At 40.9% G+C, this 20131-nt stretch overlaps 1 protein-coding gene across 1 annotated transcript in view; it reads left to right on the top strand.

Moving 5' to 3' along the window:
- Window positions 1–20131, top strand: part of arb2a (ARB2 cotranscriptional regulator A) — a 239966-nt gene that overhangs the window by 87157 nt on the left and 132678 nt on the right. The window contains exon 8 of the mRNA XM_084728154.1: window positions 17021–17140. Within this exon, the coding sequence (XP_084584280.1) occupies window positions 17021–17140 (120 nt within the window). The remainder of the gene's footprint in view (window positions 1–17020; window positions 17141–20131) is intronic.

Below are 20131 nucleotides of genomic sequence, written 5' to 3' on the forward strand. Positions count from 1 at the left end.
CCTCTTTCCCTCGCACTCTTTTTCTCTCTCAGATGGTGGGCCGGTCAGCGCGGCTCTGGCCCTTCACTCTTGTTGACCGCTGGGATTATTATCTCCCGAACACACACTCTGCAAACACACGGCAACATTCTTATCATGCTACACTGACCGTACACCCCCTAATCATACACACACATATACATATACACACACACACGGCGGGAGGCACCTAGCTCAGTCAGTTTACCTTGTGGTCAAACAAAGGAAGCGACCCTTTGCATGAATCTAATTGCATTGTGAAAATAAATATGGTCGAAGTGATGAGAAATTAAACAATGTTGTCCTCTTCAGAGATGTTTCACTCCTGCCAATTAAATTCATAATTTGCCGCTTCAATGAGGTCCTGTGCCCAGTTGGATAAACCACCCTAAGTCTCAAGCTTAAAGGAACAGTTCAACCCAAAATCAGACATACATATTTTCCCAGTTCCTCAAGATATCCACAGACCTTGTTGTGAGCAGTTTCATGTTGGAACGACTTTCTTTCTGCAGTAGAATCTGCTGGAACTACTTTCTTTCTACTAGAAAGAAAGTAGTTCCTACATGAAACTGCTCAAAACAAGGTCTGTTAATCATCTTGCGTAACCAGGTCGTGATTTTTGGAAAGAGACACCGGCCTTGAATTTTTCAAACATATTTTTGGTGCTTTGAGCACCAGAAGCTAAGTGCCCTTTAGTCCCATTATGTCAGAGAGAAGGCAGACATCTCTGCGGCTGATATCTCCAAACCTCTGCAGCTCACACCAAAAAAATCTAGATGGATAAATAACACCACAGGCCAGGGGAAAAACATGTATTTTTGATTTGGGGGTTAAACTGCCCCTTAGCAAAATATCTATCAGCTCAGAGCTTCACTTAGGAGTGTTGCATAAACCCTCTTAGGTTGTCTACTTCCCTAAGTGTTTTGTTTATTCAAAAAAGGTTCTTCAGATGCAAATTTTTCTGGGTAGAACCTTCAGTAAGAGCTGTTTTGGAACCCTAATTGTCTTCAGTCACCACAAATCCAGCCTTAAATCACCCCAAGGAAATTCATAGGGTGTTTTTATGCAACTCATTTTGTCTTAAGACATCCTTAAATGAAAATCTAAGGGAACCTTAGCCTAAGTGCTTTTGTGCAACTGGGCACAGACTTTTATTTTTTCCTTAAAGCTCTCATTCAGTAAGATTTTAAAGATCTAGACGATAGTGTCTTCATTGATTATCTGTGCGTTACTTTGGTTGCTGGCGGTAGCATCACAGCGATGCATGTATGTTTGTATGTTTGTCTGTGTGTGTGTGTGTGTGTGGGTGTGTGTGTGTGTGTGTGTGTGTGTGTGTGTGTGTGTGTGTGTGTGTGTGTGTGAAAAATACGTCAGTCTCTGGTGTCTGACAAGAGTTAAGGCTGCTGTGGGACTAGCAGGCGGTGTGTGAGCTGTCAACACAGGCTTTTTTTTTTCTCACCCCCCCTGGCAGTACCTTTACACACACTCTAATAAGGGATAATTAGCCGCAGTTCTATCTTACTCTCTCACACTTCTTTAATGTACATGTGTGCCGATTTCTCCCGTCATACAGCTGATGAACTTGCTTCACACTATCTGACATGAAGGTCTTATGGCAAATAATCCGTCATGTCATTCGCAGTAAATGTAGTCAAACTAACTTAAATCTGCTGTCACTTATATGTATATTTAATTTTAGGGTTGCACTTGAATTTGTTATTTGATATTCATGCTGCAGTGGTGGAAAGAGTTCTGAAAATCTGTGTTCAAGTAGATGTACTGTTAAATTACTAAAATATTACTCAACTACATCTAAAACTGCTGCTGTTAAAAATACTTAAATAAAAGTCCAAGCAACGAATTAGACTATTTGTTACTTTTTAAGAGTTGATGATGCTCTCTATCTCCAGATCTTAATTCTAAGTTACTCCTGCGCTGTTCATGTCAGTGTGCCTGCTGCAGCGTTATATATGATTTTTTTTTTTATTATTGGCTACAAAAACGCAGATTGGGTTTGGATATTGATTCAAATTGTAGGCCTACTAAATAGTGAACTGTGATTTTGAAAGTTGTGAGATATACTACATAGTGTAATGCATACTTAAGTAGGAGTTTTGAATAAAGTGTACAATCTAAAGTAACAAACAAAACCAAGTCAAGGTTTCTATCCGTTGTGTAAAATGTACCGCACTTCTTTTAGAGTTTGCAAACTTTTCCATGCACACAATGCAGAAATCCTCATCATTTTAATGAACTGTTACAGCTGTCCCCACCCCGAGCAGCCATTGCGTAGCTAACTCTTTCAGCATGTGGGCTTGAAGGTACCATGGACTCAAAGCATCAAGTTAAACTGAATAAACCGTTACATTATTATGTAAGTCAAACCGCTGTATGTACGATGCAATGAATGCTAGGTGAAAAGGACACATGCCATTTCTTCTGTGAGCTCAAAAAGGAAACCGTAGTGTACCATATTGATGACATCATTCCAGCACTTTTCTACTTGGTAAAACTTTCAGTGTTACAGTGAACCCAATTTTACAACACTCCCCAGTCAAAAATACTTAAATGTAAATAGATGCGGTTTGTTACATCCACTCCTGCCCAGTTGTGTATAGATATATACGTGTTGATGTGATGTCCATTTTGATTGATGTAGATAGATAGATAGGACTGTGTATTAATAACTTATTTTATTTTGGAGATGTAACATGAATGATTCTCATATCACACAGTGAGCCATCTTTCTCCTTATACATATATACAGTATGTCTTCTCCCACTCCTGTCCTCTTACCTGAAATCTTTAACACTCAGTCACGTTAGCAGTGTGAGATCGTTAACACAGTCCCAACCAAGGTTTCCCTATCCTGCGAGGAAGCACGCGATATTATTCACATCTTGATATTGGGCTCGGCTTGCTTTCCCCATGCCTGCATAATGCATGCTGGACAGGGTCAGATGCGTTGAGACAAGGGCAGTATGCAGCAGCGGTGTGTCTTTTTGAGGCTGCGGTGTCTCGGAAATACTGTGCAGTTTAACAGCCTTGGCTTTTTACGACTCCGTGGATGGAAGTCAGGACAGACAACGTAATGAGTTAGTGAAGAAAACACCCCGCCGGCCCAGCGCCATGTCAAGACACTTTTCTGTTCAATGTACTGTACGCTATTAGAAATAAGCGTTCCACAAGAGTTCTTCCCGAAGGGCTGAGGTTCTTTTTCAAGAAAGCGTTGGTCAAGGGTTCTTTTTAAGACTAAGGGTTTCATTAAGAATCCTTTCATCCAGAGAACCATTTATGGAAGAAAGAGTTAATCAAGGATTGTTGAAATTCTTGAAGAACTCTTTCATTAAGGGTTCTTGTACTTGGTAGAACCCCCTGGATGATTTTTACATTAAAAAAAATGGGTTCTCAGTAGAACCCCTTGGATTGATTCTCAATAAAAACTTTAGAATATTATAGGTTTGTGGATGGGTTCTAGATAAAACCCTTGGAATACAAAAGGGTTTTGGGAGAAACCATTGGTTGGGTTCTTTTTCGCACCCTCAGACAGTGAAAAAAATCTGGATAAACAGGGTTCTTGGTGGAAACATTACATCATAAAAGGGCTCTTCTTTAGAACCTCTCTTCAAGGGTTCTGGCTGAAACCTTTCGCAGATGGTTCTAGGTAAAGCCCTGAGTGTTGTGTTATAGATAGAACTCACTGAAAGGGTTCTAGGTGGAACCTTTACCAAAGGTTCTACCAGGAACCAAAAATGGTTCTCCTGCGGGGACAAGCTGAAGAACCTTTTATGGTTCTAGTGAGCACCTTATTTCTAAGAGTGTAAGCGAGCACATGGATAATAGATTTAACAGTCCAAACCAGAGCAGAATTCAGATTTTTGCATTTTCTGGCATTTTAGAACATAGAGATGGATAAAAAAAAAGTGGTTTTTCAGACCAGCAGGCTAATACAAAATTATCCTAATTAACCAGAAAAGTAGGGGTCATGTAGAAGGTTTAGATTTTCCAGCCAAATACACTTGTCCTTAGATGCAGGGATTGCAAGATTCGGGATAAAGATTAATGAGTGAGCAGGTCGGCTCTGTGTTGGTGCCCCTTGAATTTTGACCTTTGACCCAGAAGTCAGCAGGATGTTCGTGTGTATGACCTCGCCTCCATCGTCCACGCCTCCTCCTGCACTGCTTTGCCCTGCCTGTGTCCACCCCAGAGTAAGCTGTCACACACACGCGCACACGCAGATACGCAAAGGCACACACATACCGGCGGACAAAAGAGTAAAGGAGGTGGAAAAAGAAGTAAGGCTCTGACATTTGTGTGTGTGTGTGTGTGTGTGTGTGTCTTTCTCCTTCACCTCTGTTAGTCAGAGTGGGTGGTGGATCAAATCAAACCTCTTTAGCAGGGCTGTTTTCATCTTTTTTTTTTTTACACAGCACCCACCCAAGACACATGCACACACACACACACATGCACGCAAACCTTTTTCATTCACTACACCTCACACTCTAACTCCTGCTGAGCTGCCAGACCACCTGCACACAGCAATTCAGAGACACACACACTCAAATATATACCTTTCTTCCATGTAATATAATGAAATCCGACGTTACACACAAAAATACCATAAGCCTGCTCTATATTTATAACTGAGATTCATAAAATTGCATTGCACAATTTCGTTTTTACTCACAAAGACACACACACACATGCACAGACCAGGCCCCCTGATAGAGTTGAGTTGATTAATACGCTTCCTTACACACATTAATAAGCTCTTAACTGCTTTTAGGAATCTTACTTTTTAGCCTTGGGTTCATAGTGTGCAACCTCTCAACCTTATCTAATCCCTCTCCTCTCCTCTCCTCCAGATCACACACCACTGGGCCATGTTTAGAGGGGGGATGTCGGTGGAGGAGGGAAGCGAGAAAGAGAGGACAGAGGGAGGGATGGAAGGATAGAAAAGTCTGATCGGAGGGATGCTGATGAGGATAGCGGAGGGGTGGTTGTGGTGGTGGTGGGGGGTGCTCTCTTAGCACTTTGCCATATAGAAGTTTGGGAGTTCACTTTACTTTGAATTTTAGCAGTAATCCAGTTAGCTATTTTCTGTCAGCCAAGCGGAGGAATGGCAGGAACAAAAGGCACATTCATGGGCTTAAGAAGCTTCCAAAGAGTTCACCCAAGGCTGGCTGGCTGGGATTAGGCCAGCAGGCCCTGGAAAGAAGAAGGGAAAAAAAAGAGCAAAGGGGACAAAAAACAGAGCTTCGCTTTTCTTTAAGCACCACTTATTTTTATAAATGACTGGAATACTTTTCTCTCTTTTAGTTTTTTTTATGCTTTTCCTTTTAGCATCTCACATTGTACATTTTTTACATGTTCAGAGAGAGAGATAGACAGAGAGGCCCTCACTCCAGATTGAGACTATACCTTCTGTTCTTTTTCCCACTATATTCAGCTTCAGTGCGAGACCGGTGTACATTATATGCTTTCACTGTGACATGTCTCTGTTATTTATTTGGCACCATCATACCACAATAGAGTGCTACAGGGACGACGTATTTTTGTAGGCCAACCCGGCAGTTAGCATCACTCTGGCTCCCTCCACAAAAAGCCAGTGGAATTTGGATTAGTGCAGAAAATAGGCTCTGTGGTGAACAAAAGTTTACGATACTGATATGTTTTGATCAGAAACATAATCTTTACAAATAAATATTTCTTATTTTTAAAGCGTAAATGTAGTCGCAAGAAGTATAAAGCTAACGTACATACTACACCACGGTCACATGGATCCAATGTCACCACCACCAAGTGACTTGTTTTCAGCAAAATGATGTTTGATGTCCACTATAACCACTGTAGTCTCATTAAGCCACAGTTAGCAACTGCATTTGTGAAGACATGTGAAAGCTTCAACATTCACTAATGTATTTTTTGCTTGTGTTACTATTTCAGACAAATAACAAAAAATCCATTCAAAAGATTCATCAACTTTGAGATGAAAGAACCAGAAGTGCTAATATGCTAACTCATTTCCAGGTTTTTGGACTCATTCCTGCAGCAATTAATTTCTGTTAAATAGGGCTGTGACGGTGTGGATTGTGAGTAATTACATTTTATAAAACTTTATTGAAACCTACTGTCATAAGGGCAGCGTAGCTCCTTTAAGGAACAGAAGAATGTGTAGTGTATGTGATGTGCAGGTAAGAGAGCACGAGTGACAGACTGCTGGTGCTGCTCATAGCGGAGCAGAAACTTAAACTTAGCAGAAAGTTGCAGTAAGTCTGGCAGTAAATGTACAGGACAGGTTACAGTGTGTCAGTTAATAAAAGCTGCAGCATGACAAGATTAAGAAAAGTCTTGTTTGTTATTTTCCAATGTCTGGAAAAGTGATGGGGTGAGCCCTGAAATAAGCTGAGCAGGAAAGGAAATGCCAGTGTTGTACATTTATCAAGCTTTGTCATTCAGCCTTGAGCTGAAGCGTCTTTTTTTAGATGAAGGGAAAAAAAATACAACTATAATGATAAATCCAACACCAAATGTCCTTTGTAGTTATTTTTCCATTTTTCCATCTTGAAAATAATTGTTGTTAGCATGTTGTTAGCCGCTCACCGGCAATTCCAAGATGCCTTCGTTTAGATCTGTTGACCAATCAGAACTGACTTATCAACCAATCAGAGCATATGTTCCTGACTTTTGTGTAACAGCGCTGATCCTTAGGTATCATAATGGATCCCTTCGCTGATCTCAACATGAGATTGACCCTTCAAAAAAATAAATAAACAAATTGTGGTGATGATAGTAAAGCAGTGATTGTCACAATCCTGGTGTTAAACCATTTTCACTCTTTGTTTTGTCCATCATACCTTTAGTTCTTCTGTCTTCAATGCAGATGCAGGACTCTTTGGAGCATTGCAGTCTCCAGTGTCTTGGTGATGGACGTGACACAGACAGGGGGGTCTTCTACTATCACATACTGATGTGACTGTTTTGGAATTTACAGGGTGTGTGTCTCCTAAAGGAAGACGCATCCATTATTTAGGCGCTGCCTCACCAAGACCCATTATTCCCAGCTGCAGCTGTCCACAGGGGCCGGCTGAGATCCTTGTCCTTGTCTTGTGTTTAGCAGATGATGTCCTGTTTCCCCATGTTCACACTGTACTACAAAATGTCCTGAGGATTCACTAACATACACGCACACATACCTACACCTACACACACACACCAAACTTGATTATAAACATTAAGACATGGACACACAAGCACACACGCTGGTAATTGTATTCGACATGGTGCTACAGTGTTTCTCTATGGGACTTGGTTTTTGCTCTTTGTCACCTTCACCCCTTTGCCCCAATCTGTGGCCCACAAGCAATTATACAGACAGGGTTTATTTGCCCTTTGACCTGTGGTCGTGCCAAGAAGTAAGGCTCAGCATATCCAAGGACAGGTAGGGACTTGATTAACCTCTGAACTTGGTCAGAGGAGGGGTCAATGAACGGGGCCAGAGGGCGGCTCACCTGCATGCTGCAGAGAACAAATTGGCTAGATGCCATCTTTGTATTTGGGTGTGTGTTTTTGTGTGAGTGTGGTTGAGAAGAAGCTTTGACCTGCGTCTTTATGAGCAAAGTTTTCTTGTTTAAGGCCACTGTACAAGCTCACTGTGGTGTTTGGCATGTTTTAGAGGCATAGTTGAGATTATTTGATGTGGGGTTGTACGTGGTACCTATTGATAGTCAGTGTATTAGCTATAGTAGATGCTGGTCTTCATGCCCTGAGTTAGGAGAAGAGAGGGACAACAGCACAGAAGTTGTGCACAGAACCAGCAACAACATGCATTTTGCCACTTGATAAACAGGCTGCACATTGACAATCAGTAAGTACCTCATACAACAGTCTCATTTTATCTTTTGAATATAATGTCAAGGTGTAAAAGTTTTAAAGGGGAGTGAGTCTGTTAGATTTCGTGCTTGTTAGTGTGCATGAGCATTTCTGGATATGTGTATACATAACATCTGTGTGTGTGCACACACCTGTGTGTTTGTGTGTTCGCTCAAGGCAGAAGCAGTGTAGCTGGTCTCAGATCCCTGCTCCCAATCTTCTAGTCAGGTCAACCATCAAACACATCCATCCTGCCCTCCCTCGCACCTCCCCACCCACTGAGATCCCCTTCTCTCTCCCTCTACTCTCTCTGCACACACAGCCCTGTTGTGGATACAGGCTAACCCGAATAAAGACATACACAGGCACACACAGACACACACACACACGCGTACACACAAATGCAGCACCTCAGGGTCATCCTGGAACAAACACTGCCTTGTCTGGCTGCCCGCTCTCCTTTGCCTTATGTCAATTAATGGCTCGCAGTAATTTCACCTGACAATCCGGGCGGCAGCGCGAGGCTAGCCGAGATGTCACAGCGATGACCTTTCTGGCCCGCAGCCGCTCTTTTCTAATAAAGAATCTCACAAACCCACAGCAACTTCCTTTGTACTTTGTTAATGAGTTATTGATTTGAAACAATGCCCTGGCAAATATTGTCAGAGCAGACTGACCCCACCAAGGTCATGCTATTTTATTGTATACAGTCTGAGCACGCTAATCTGCACCTGGGATGACATGTACGCTATAGTTTTTCTCCTTTCTCTCCACTGCCCCTCTGCCTTGCTCACTTTCTCTCTCCTTATACGGTATATCCCCTCATTGCAAAGTGGAATAACACACCTACACATACATTTCACTCTCTTAGACACACACACATGCGCACACACACACACACACACACACACACACACACACACAGTTTCCCCCCTCTTGTTAGTCTTGCACACGTTTTTCACCTCGTTCTCCCTTTTCTCTGTCTCTTTCTCACATCATTATATTCCCAACTCTCCATAGGTACTATACCTGCTAATTACCCACAATGCCACAGTCATTATTTTCCCATCTCTGCCACTAATTTGCTCCATACCTTCCTTTCCCCCACTCTAGCAGACCCATCAGCTCCCAGACAGCTTCTAGCTAACTTCAGCTCTCTGTCTACCTTAAAGCGAGAGTAAAGAAAGAAACAAAGACGATGGGGGAAGAAAAAAAGGAAAAGAGACAGCGAAGGCGTCCCACACATTGATTAGAATGCAATTGCAAACAGGTGTCGTTGAGGTCCACTTTTTAATTGTGTGCACAGAGACATGTACGCAATCTCACACACACAAACACAGACTAACTTACTCTAATAACCTCTTTGCTAAAACCAAACATCTAATTATGTACATTGCTTATTTAATATTTAATCATTAGGCCAAATGAAAACAATCCTGTTCTGTGCTATTAGGACTTATTAAAGAGTTTAATTACTTAGGCTGCAAAAAAAAGTTGAGAATACTCGTCATTTCAAGACAACTGAAACGATCTCTTAAGTTTTGCAGACATATAATTTTTGTTGAGATAAATTTCCTTTCTTCTTCAGATCAACTTGAATCATTAAATTTTAGAAACCCCCAAAAATGGTATTTAAAAATTTGTTCATAGTGAGCTACTGGGTTCAACGTTCAATGTTTTTTTCTCTTGCCCAGTCCAAGGTTTTGTCAGTCTAAAATCCAAAGATATTCAGTTTAAATATGATAATAAGTGAAGACAAGTGGTAAAACTCCATATTTGAATTGTTGAAAACAACATTTTCTGCTATATCTGCTTGAAACATTACTTAAATGATTAATCACTTATAAAAATAGTCCAAGATTTACCTGCTTGACATGTTTTTTTTCTTTGCCCTGAGCAAGAAGGCAACCTTTATTGTTGAATCCTGGAGCTGTGAACCTGATTTGTTATTATTTGGGTCCTTGTAATCTTTACAATAAAAGTTTATCTAAAGAAGAAAAGTAAATTGTCTAACAACATATTATTAGTTGGTAAAACGTATTCAAGTTTGAGTAGATGTCAAATCTAAGTAAGTTACCTTAATATTATGCATTTTTCAACTTTTTCGCCACAGTGAGATTGTTTTATCCAGTGTTTGGCCTGAGAGACTGAGAGAGGTTGGTCAGCCAGTCAGAGTCTGTGTGTGAGTGAGAAAGTGTGAGAGCTCCTGTGTAATTTGACCAATTTGTTTCTTCCTTTGCAAGAAGGAACATTCAGATAATATTATTTTTGTGTGCCGTGTGTTTTTAATGCTTACAGTTTTACCTCAGCTCTTACTTCTAACACCTTGCAGTGCTTATTGACATTTTTCGCAAGATCGAAACCAGCTCTCCCCGAGCAAAACAGTCCAAACCCAATAAAGTTGTTTAGGGATCCCCGTGACACTGTCCTGACACTTCTGGCTCCCGCTGAAAAGTTTCTGAGTGTAAAAAGTATAATGGCTCTTATCCACTGGATTTCTTCCGGTCCACGCGGCTCAGCATCTCCCCGACTTGAAATTCCAGCTTCCTCAGAAGTTTTCTGAAGTCTGTGTGTGTGTGTTTTGGATGACTGAGGAGGAGGAGCAGAAGGGAGGAGCAGGGAGGTCTGAAGTGGTTGTTTGTCAGAGTGTGTTGATGTTGTTAGATTCATTGTTTCCTGTGTTGGTCAGACACTGGGTTTGTGTTGGCGTTGGGGCTGTTATTCTGGCTGCAGCGCACTCCTCTCCTCGGCACTCCTCGCCCTGTTTCTCATTACAATGAATAAACACAGGGCAAGTATTGCACTGGACAACTTTTCTGTGTGTGTGTGTGCATGGAATTTTGTGTGGCTTTGGAATGGAGTGTGAGTTGTTATTGTGTAAGTAATGGAAAGAGCTACATTGAACAAATTCTTGAAACTAGAATTGGAAGGCAAACACATTTGACAAAAGAGTAACAGTTGGCAGCACTTACGGACAAAGTGGGGTAGATGGTCATGCACAGTGTTGTGTAGCTGGTTGTCTAGCAGTTTTAATGCTGACGTAAGTTATAACACATAATCAGAGTTCTGTTGATTGGGTAGCAGGAATTTTACTAAAACCACATTTTGGTTGAGTGACTCACTGCTACCTTCTATATATAGCTGAAGCTGTTGGCTTATCGCGGCTTGGTGTATATGCATCAGGCTCCACCCACTGTAGCCAGCGAGTTGCGTAGAGGGTGGAGCCTGTGTGGAATGGTGGAACAAAGTTTACAATTTTGCAGCACTCGTTAACGTCAAGAGGTTGTTGGATGTAGAAGCAGTGGGGATGCTTCCTTACTGTATCGCGCACACACTGGTAGCGACGTCCTGATTGGCTTGCAATGAATATTTAAATTGGAACCCCTTTGCTGCGGTTTTAAACCAAGCTCCACATGGCTGCCTGCCCCACCAGCAGCATTTCAGATGCAGAGCGTTTTTCTTGCTCAGATTTTGTTGATTCTGTGCTTAGTAGATAGATTTAGATTTAGATTTAGCAGGTATTCTCCATGGGGCAGAGCGGAGAATCGCAAACATTGTATTGCATGGCCACGATCAGCTCTGGTGGCAGTGGCACAGCTGTAATGCAACACAGCTGTGCCCCATGGAATCAAGCCATAACAATGGGATAGCCATCAATGGCAAAAAAATTGACCTTAAAATTGAAAGTCAAATCAAATCATGACACCCCTCTTATCCAAAGAGTTCAGTAGACGGTTCTGCCTGTGCTTATAGAACTGGGGGTAATATCATAACCTTCATTCTGTTTGTATGTAGTTGTGTGTCCAGAGCTGTCAAACTCCACCCATAGGCTGCTGTCTCTTTCTGTTACACATACACATATATACACCATATACACTTCATGATGTGTATGGCTCATTCTCTCTCTATCCATTTCCGTTCCTCCAGCTCTGTCCACCATTTTTATTTCTTTTTGACAATAGTTAGCTGTCAGCATCGGGAGACTGTCTGGTACTGAGACTGTCTGGGGTGCAGATTCGTACTTTATATTCTCTGAGGGGACAGTATGGATCACTATATATTCAGTAAACACACACACACACACACACACACACACACACACACACACACACACACACACACACACACACACACACACAAAGTACACACCCTCAAATGTCCCTTGACAGTCATGGCTGAAGGATGTTGGCAACAGGTGTGCAGTTGGGATGCTATTCTGACAGTGCTGGCAGATGCACACGCGCAACATACACACACACAAACAAATACACACAAACAGAGTGGGGAAACTGTGGGGAAAAAAAAAAAAATAAATAAGCTAAGATAGTGTGTGAGAGCTGGTGACAGGAAGCCGGTCTCGCAGGGCGGTGTGCTCCACTGCAGCTAATTAACCCCAGGAAATAATTGCAACAATATGCAAATGCTGTTTAGATAATTCACTACACTGCCATGCCAGGTAGTCAGTCACTCTGTCGCCTGTCGCTGAGGGTGGAGGCAAAGAATGTGTTGTTGTGTGAGATTTGGTGATGAAGTCAGGAGCACGTGGGGGCTCATTTGACTCCATGAAGACATCAACCGTGCAATGTTTCATAAAATTATTATTGTTGTTATTAATATTCACTGTATAATAAATAATAACTCAACCAGGTCTTTCCCTGGACTAGAAAGTATTTTTTTTTTCAATTAGCTTAGCCATGTTTTGTCTGCTGTTACTTGCATTCATTAATTTTGGAAATATTAATAAAGTAAATGTCACACACTCATGCTTAAAGGTACTATTCATTGGAGTAGGAACAACTGGTTAGTTTGGAGGGAGGAATATTTGGGTTAAATAATGGCAGTTTCCTGTCACAAAAGGCTGTCTGGCAGCAAAGTAAAGCAGTAAAAATATTGTAAATATAGCATACACTAGAAGTCATACTGATATTTTTGTTGCTGACCCTGTCCACAGCAGTACCTTGCTTAGTTTCTGTGCTGGTGCTCCTCTCTGCTTCTCCAAACTGGGGGCATGTCGACCACCACAATCTAAAAAAAGTAACTGGTAACTAAAGCCGTCAGACAAATATAGTGTAAGGAGTACAAGTGCCTCACATGTGTACTTAAGTACTTGAGTAAATGTACTTAGTTACATTCCACCACTGCTGCTATGTACAGCAGAAAACCGTGCCTAAAGTCTCTATGTCACAAAGGGAGGGTGGAGAGGTGGACAAAGCAGGTGAGTGTAGAAGAGAGTGAAACAGGTGGCATCATCAGTGGAGGTGAAAAATAAGGTGGAAGAGGGAAGGAGTGATGGAGGGAGGCAGGCTAATGAAACGGGCTTCACAGATGAAGGGCGACATGGCCGAGGAGCGAGGAGGGAGACTTCAAAAGACTTTAATGTCACAGCCTTTCACAGAGACAACTCTGCCTCAGCCAGCCGCACCGTGCACGCAGGATCACACATATGCTCACGAGCACACGCGCAGCACTGATGGCAGGAGGGCAGGGCAGAGCGGAGTTGCCTGCTCTTGCATCACACTCTGTGAATGGAGGTGGGTGCTGACACTACAACCCCCTCATGCTAATCTAGCAGTAAACACAAACACTCTGACAGGTTAATTTACCTCTAGACAAACACAGCAACCAAAACACACATCAGCACATCATCAAATGGTACAAGCACGCACACACACACACAAACACACACACTGACACACACAGATGCATGCAAGCAAAAAACATCTTGCCAAATCACAAGCCGTGTTACTTTCTTCTAAAAGAAAAAAAAGTTTAAAGGAGCACTATGTAGGAATTTTGCCTCCAAAAATGAGCACTGCAGTCAAAACAGCAAGTTGGAGATTTAGACTGTACTCTAAGTAGGTTAAAATCTTATTTAAAGCTACTACAAGGAGTTTTTAACTGGTTATGAAACAGTCTCAGCTTAATACTAAAACCTCTGTATGACCTGTATAAGTTACGAGACCATTTGTGAAAAGATTATCTATATCTGTGTAGTTTTTCTTCATACCTGCCATGGGGTATGAGTCTCTATGATTTCAGATGAAACAAACCTGTGTTTACGTTTTCCCAGGCAAAGTTACAGTGAGTATGTATGCCAGCTATAAAGAAGCAAGAGATTTTTGTTTAGATGATTTTATTTTTGACATTATATTTTATGGTTCTGGTGGTAGAAACAACAATTTCCAGTGAGGCAGATAAGCAAAATATGAAAGTTCCTAGTAGTAGCTTTAATATACCCTCTGTGGTTGAAGTGAGTCGTTTCATCCTGCCCCCTCTTTCCCATACTCGAGGAAGCTCAGGCAGGCAGCAACACAGGACAAGTGCAACATTGTTATTTGCCAGTAACAAGCAATGATGACTCCTACACTGTAAGTTGATCAGTTGTTTATAACTGCCAATTGTCTGTACATGTAGAGCCTGTTACCTTTCAACAAAACCCCAATATCCCAAAAATACACACTCTGAAGTTTGAGTTCAGTGACTACCTGCCTTCTGCTCCATTAACATACTACTCAATTTAACCACTGCAAACATCTTCTCCTTCTAAAAGATTATTAATGATTTGTTACGACTCAGAAACAGACAATCAGTCATTCAGTGAAAGTTCGGCATTCATTTGAACTCTAATTAATGTGAGACTGGCAAACAATGACACAAGTTATGGGCCAGAATAGAAATTTCAAAGGAGGACACTGTGGCTGTAGTATTTCAACTTAGCATGTTTCCTCTATCTCTGATGACATGTCATGGTCATTTCATGATTTATTAAATATATTACAGACTTCTCCTGTAAACCGTATTTTCTGTGATTTGTGCGTATGTTTTTACACACTCCTCAATTACCACCTTTTGAAGAGCAAATGTTGAAATAATTATCTCTCTGTGATAATCTACTGTCTGTAAAATGCAAACACATTTATGGAAAGTAGCAGGATAGTCTCTGTAGACTCCTCCTCTGTCCTTTACTTCATATCACTAATTATTTGTTTTGGAGTCACATGGAACAGTTTGACACTCAATTAACAGATGAGCTTCCATTCTCTATAGGCCATGTGTTTGTTTATTGCAAGATATTCTTTTTTATATACATCTGTATGCTAATTAAGAGGAATGTGTGTGTGTGTGAGAGAGAGAGAAAGAGAGAATATAATGTTTGCATCCAGTATTATGCTATCTTAAATACGGCGTGGTATTGTGTGATACAGGTGTTTCTATAGTCGACAAAGCTCCATGTGTTGTGCAGCCTCTTGTGGGAATGTATTGTTGATTTCTATTGTGAAGCAGACAGTTTGATAGGAAATCAAAGTCTGGAATCAATGTCACAAGTTCATTAACGGATGCCCTTTTCTCGCCTGTACTTTTACTATTGTTCTTTGCAGCCCTGGATAAGCGCTTACATCTCTGGTTAATTAAACATGTCTTGTGGTTATGTGTGTGTGTGTGTGTTCCTGCACATGTGTGTGCATGCAGATGAGAGTGCAAACCTATGTAAGGGTGTTCACTTGTGACTGTGTGCATGGGTGCAAAACTGTCTAAGTGTGTATGTGTGTTTTGTATATGCACGTGTATTTCTCCTCTGTTTTTTTTTCCTTTGACCTTCCCCTAGTGTCTTCCCATTATGCCTCTACTGGTGTATAGATGGGCCATCGATTCAGCAACAGGGTACAAATTAAGATTTAAACGTTACGTCACCCAGCCTATTGAGTTTTACATTTAGGGCATTTGCAATATGCAAGACTTATTGATCTACTGAAGTGTGGCTCTTTATAGAAATCACCTCAGGCCACCACCACTATTTTGTTTCTCCTTTATTCTTCTCTTTTTGGCGGGCCCTTGGGTGCAGGTTTTGATGCGGTAACATAAAATTTCCAGGAGTTTGATAACTCTATTGATGCTTCATTCTCATGGACACATAAACTAAATGTTTTGTCAGTGTAGGGCGGCCTCCCGAAAGGCAAAAATTCAAATCATTGGTTGGAGACCCCTCAGACGACTGAGATTCTTTCAGTCAAGATTACATGTTTTTCTTTTTCCTTTTTTCACTTACTGTGCATTACAATAACATGAGAAAAAAATGCACAGTGATAATATTTCAATCAGGAATTATAAATAAGGGGAATCACAAATATAGTTTAACAGCAACTTGAAAATAAATCTCTTGATGACATATGCTGGTGGTTAACTAATGAGAGAAGGTGAAATGCCTAGTTGATAAACAAGTTTCAGCTTTTGTTTTTTAGCTGTGTCATTGCACACACAGCTAAGCAGCAGCTAACAGGCTGCAAACTTTACAAACAGTCATAAAATCACAACAAACCACAAACCTAACTGTGATGAAAGTGGAGAAGAGTGGTAAAAAGGCAGCACAGGTGATACACTGTCAGCCACTTCCCCAGAGTGTACACAGCATGCAGGACCAGTGATGCTTGCTTGTTTGCTTGGGGTTGTTTTTGCCACTGACAGGCTCAGATTATTATTAAGTATTAAGTATCTGACAACATTATGGAAAGGATCGCTATAGTGAGATGCCGTCTTTTAAAGAGTGAAATACATTTTGTTTAACCAGAAACAGTTGTTTATTGCTCTCGCTAGACTCAGTAGACTCCTTTTGCAAAACTAATTTTAAAATCATCATTCGTTCATTCAAACTCGACAGAAGCATAATGAAACTCACCAAGAATGTCTTGGTTCATCTTTCCACTCTTCAAACAATCACCAAGCCTCATTTGGTTGAAATAAACCCCTTATACACGGCATGAAGCAGTGAGGCACGTGCAGGGCAGGTGATGTCAGACAGCGGTTGCAGAGCTGTCAGCAGCCTACAGGAAAGATGCTCTGCCGGTACTCTGATTTATAACTGAACTATAGGTGGACAATGCACACTTTTGCTTTCTCTGAGTGTGTGATAACAAAGAAAGACACCAAAACACTGAATGGAAGAAAAAAGAATGAATTGTTGAATCTGCAGCCAAATCTGATTTGACTGAAAAAAAAAAAAAACTTTGTCAGGGACAGTCAGTGTAATTATACTGCAGTTTGGGTTAGTTTGTTGACAGCCTTCAAGCTCATAAGATTTCTGTCAGTCTCCTTTGTTTTGGATTAACATTACAGTTGCTTTTTTGTGTTGCAGGAAAATGGCTCCTCCGAGGAACACGTGCTGTACGTGTGGGACCACTTTGTGTCCAAAGCCGCAGCCAAGAATGTCTTCATCATGGCCCACAGCTATGGAGGGCTGTCTTTCGTTGAGCTGGTGAGTGTTTTAGTTTTCCGCTTATCCTTCCTACCTCCCACCAACAAAAAGACACACTGAGACACACACAATACACTCCTGTCAGGACAATCACTCACATACATGTGCATGTTGGAAAATCTGCATATTCCAACTCTTATACAAACTAGAGTTGTCACGAAACCAGAATTTTAAACTTCAGTTCAAAAAAAGATATTCAATACCTGTACCAGTACCACAGCAAAAAGAAAAAAATCCCTTGTCACTGAACAGTCTGATTTTGGTATTCTGTGATTTAAGGCAGAACAATAAAGACTGAGTTGAACTGAGGTCTTGAATGGAGCACTTAAAGCTTTTTTTAATAGCTTTGGTACTTCTAATACGATAAAATGTTAGAATTGTATGGTTTTCAATATATGGTATTGAAAAAGTATCATTATTTTGATCATTTTGACAACAAAGATTGCAATGCTATGCAGATAAATTAGCATGCAAAAAACCCTACGTATTCTTTAACACACACAGACACACACATATACATATACAAGCATACAGAGCATTAGCACCGGTCACCTCAGGGAGACAGGCAGCAGAGTGATAGTGTGTGAAACATGGTGGAACGATTAAAAATAAATAGCATTTAGTGTCCTCAAAAAGAGTACTGCCTCTGTAAACAATCTGGTTCATCCTTGTCCTTGGGCACTATCCACCTCCTCTACACATCAAGAACAGGAGGAAAACAGGGGGAAGGAGAGGGCTGGATGAAGAAATGTAGGGATGGCAATGCAACAACAGTGGTACTGTTAAAGCAGATCTGCTGCAGAGCATGCAGATCTCCCGGCCTTAAGAGAGACAGAGGATAGGTTGAAAGATGGTGGGAGGGAAGTGGATTTGAAGGAATTAATGGTGCACAGGGGAGGGTGAAAATAAAAGTTTGGCCAGCCTCTTGGCTTTATAACCGCACCCTTCAGCTAAATGGGCCTTCAGTGTGTCTTTTGCGGGTTATATGAAGGCTTCTGAGGTTAATGCTTTATTTTCTAGTCTTTGCTTTGCTGTGATGTCCAAGTGGGACTCTGCATCACATATTGATCATCACTTTCTCTTCTGTTAGTGTTTTAATGTCCAGAGTTACCTAATAATAAAGCTTCAGTGTGCAGATTGCCAATACCATCATGGTGAGTTATCCTCAATGGGTCAGAGTAGCATTTAAGAGTCATGGTTGATGGTGGGGAAGTTTATGTTTGTACCCTGCTAGCTGGATACTTGCTGCTTGATTTATCATCCACTCTAATGTCTATACCAGTGGCGACATATAAAGCAATAAAAGCTCATGTACTGTGTAGTTAATGTGATTCAACTGGGATAAAACCTCACTTTGGCTTTGAGCTCTTTCATACCATTTTTGCACACATAAATTACTTATTAGTTGTAAAGATTTAAGTAACGAGAATGTGGTGAGTGTTGACAGGTGATGTAAAGGTAAAAAATATGTACTATGTGTTTTATAAACTAGAGGAGCACACATTCATAAAAGTGCTCATGTTTTTGGTGAACTGAACAGATCAATTTGCAACTAATGAATGTGAGCGCCTTGCACTCCTGAGAGAGGTAACGCTGCTCATATTGTCAGCTGATAAAAAAATAAGCAGCCGAGAGAGCAAATATAGACAGAAATGCTAATATGCTTGACCAACTTTCTTTGATCTTTGACCTGGGCTACACTGCAGACTGGAGAGGTAACAGGGACAGACAGATAGATTTGTGTGACACACTCTCGTCTCCATTTTGATGCATTCAGCTTGTACTTTCTGAATTCAAGTTTTCTGTCAGCTGTAGTGTAAAACATTCTCGAATTATTGTAAACTGTTAATAACTTTATGTATGTAAATTAACCAGGTCATTCAAATTGATACAAAAAACATGAATATCATGCACCATTTAATATGATAGGAGAAGGTTCTATTTAAAATAAAAAACAAACAAGCTGTGAACTATGACCGTGAACTAGTTCATTTTAATCTCTGCTAACTCTTGTCAAGTGTTAGCAACACTGTGTATTAGACAACTTTATTGAGTTCTCAATTCAGATTGGTCAATTGCAGCATTCTGCAGTCTTTTATGAATGGCAAACCACTGCTATGACTGTTGCTATAGAAGTGATTATGATCCTAGACTCTGGAAAACTTTGCAAGAACAATAAATTCAATTTTAAATCAGTAAAATCCTTCTAAATCAATTTAGCATTTTTTAGTAAGCAGACGTGTAAGCAGGACAATGTACAGTGAGTGGGTGTATTACTGCAAAATAAACCCAGACAGAACGATCCAGGACCCTCACATGAAGCCGTACATTACCTCATACATAATTATTTTTGATTTACCTTGCTTCACAGCCACATTTGATATTTTAGGCTCATATTCCTATCAAGGAGACACACAAAAGAAAACAATGTTTTTTTTTTTTTCCATTTCCTTGATTCCTAGGAAAGATGCAGTCATTTTAAAAACATTTAACTGATAAGTTACAGTACATAAAGCATCTTTGTGTTTTTTTAATCCCAGCATCAGTTCTCTGCAGCTTGAAAAGAAAAAGGAACAACCAGACGTAGTTTTGTTTTAGTCATTTTTAACCTGAAACTGTATTTGTGTCCTTTGAAATTCCAGCAACCACTTGTATGTAGCTAGCTTGGCTCAGTGCCAGGCTCACTGCAAACATGCTGTGCTAGCTATGTTAGCATTTTGAAATACTGTTAATGCAAAGGGCTGCACTGCATTGAGCTCTGGTAGCTAACATACTGAGCTAGTTGTGTTTGCAAGCCTCTCTATGATCTGAGAGCTGCGTTACATTGCCAGTCTGCCGGTTTCTTGATCTGAAGGATTTACTGCTAGACTCACCACATCCCATATTATTCAGGACATATCTCTCCTCTTTTCTTCGGAAAGGGAAGAGGAGGGAGGCGGCACAATGAGGATACGGCTAGTGGGGGATTAAAGGTGGGCACTTGTCCCACTG

The sequence above is a fragment of the Lutjanus erythropterus genome, chromosome 10, assembly GCF_056507025.1.
Source record: "Lutjanus erythropterus isolate fLutEry1 chromosome 10, fLutEry1.hap2, whole genome shotgun sequence".
NCBI lineage: Eukaryota > Metazoa > Chordata > Actinopteri > Lutjaniformes > Lutjanidae > Lutjanus > Lutjanus erythropterus.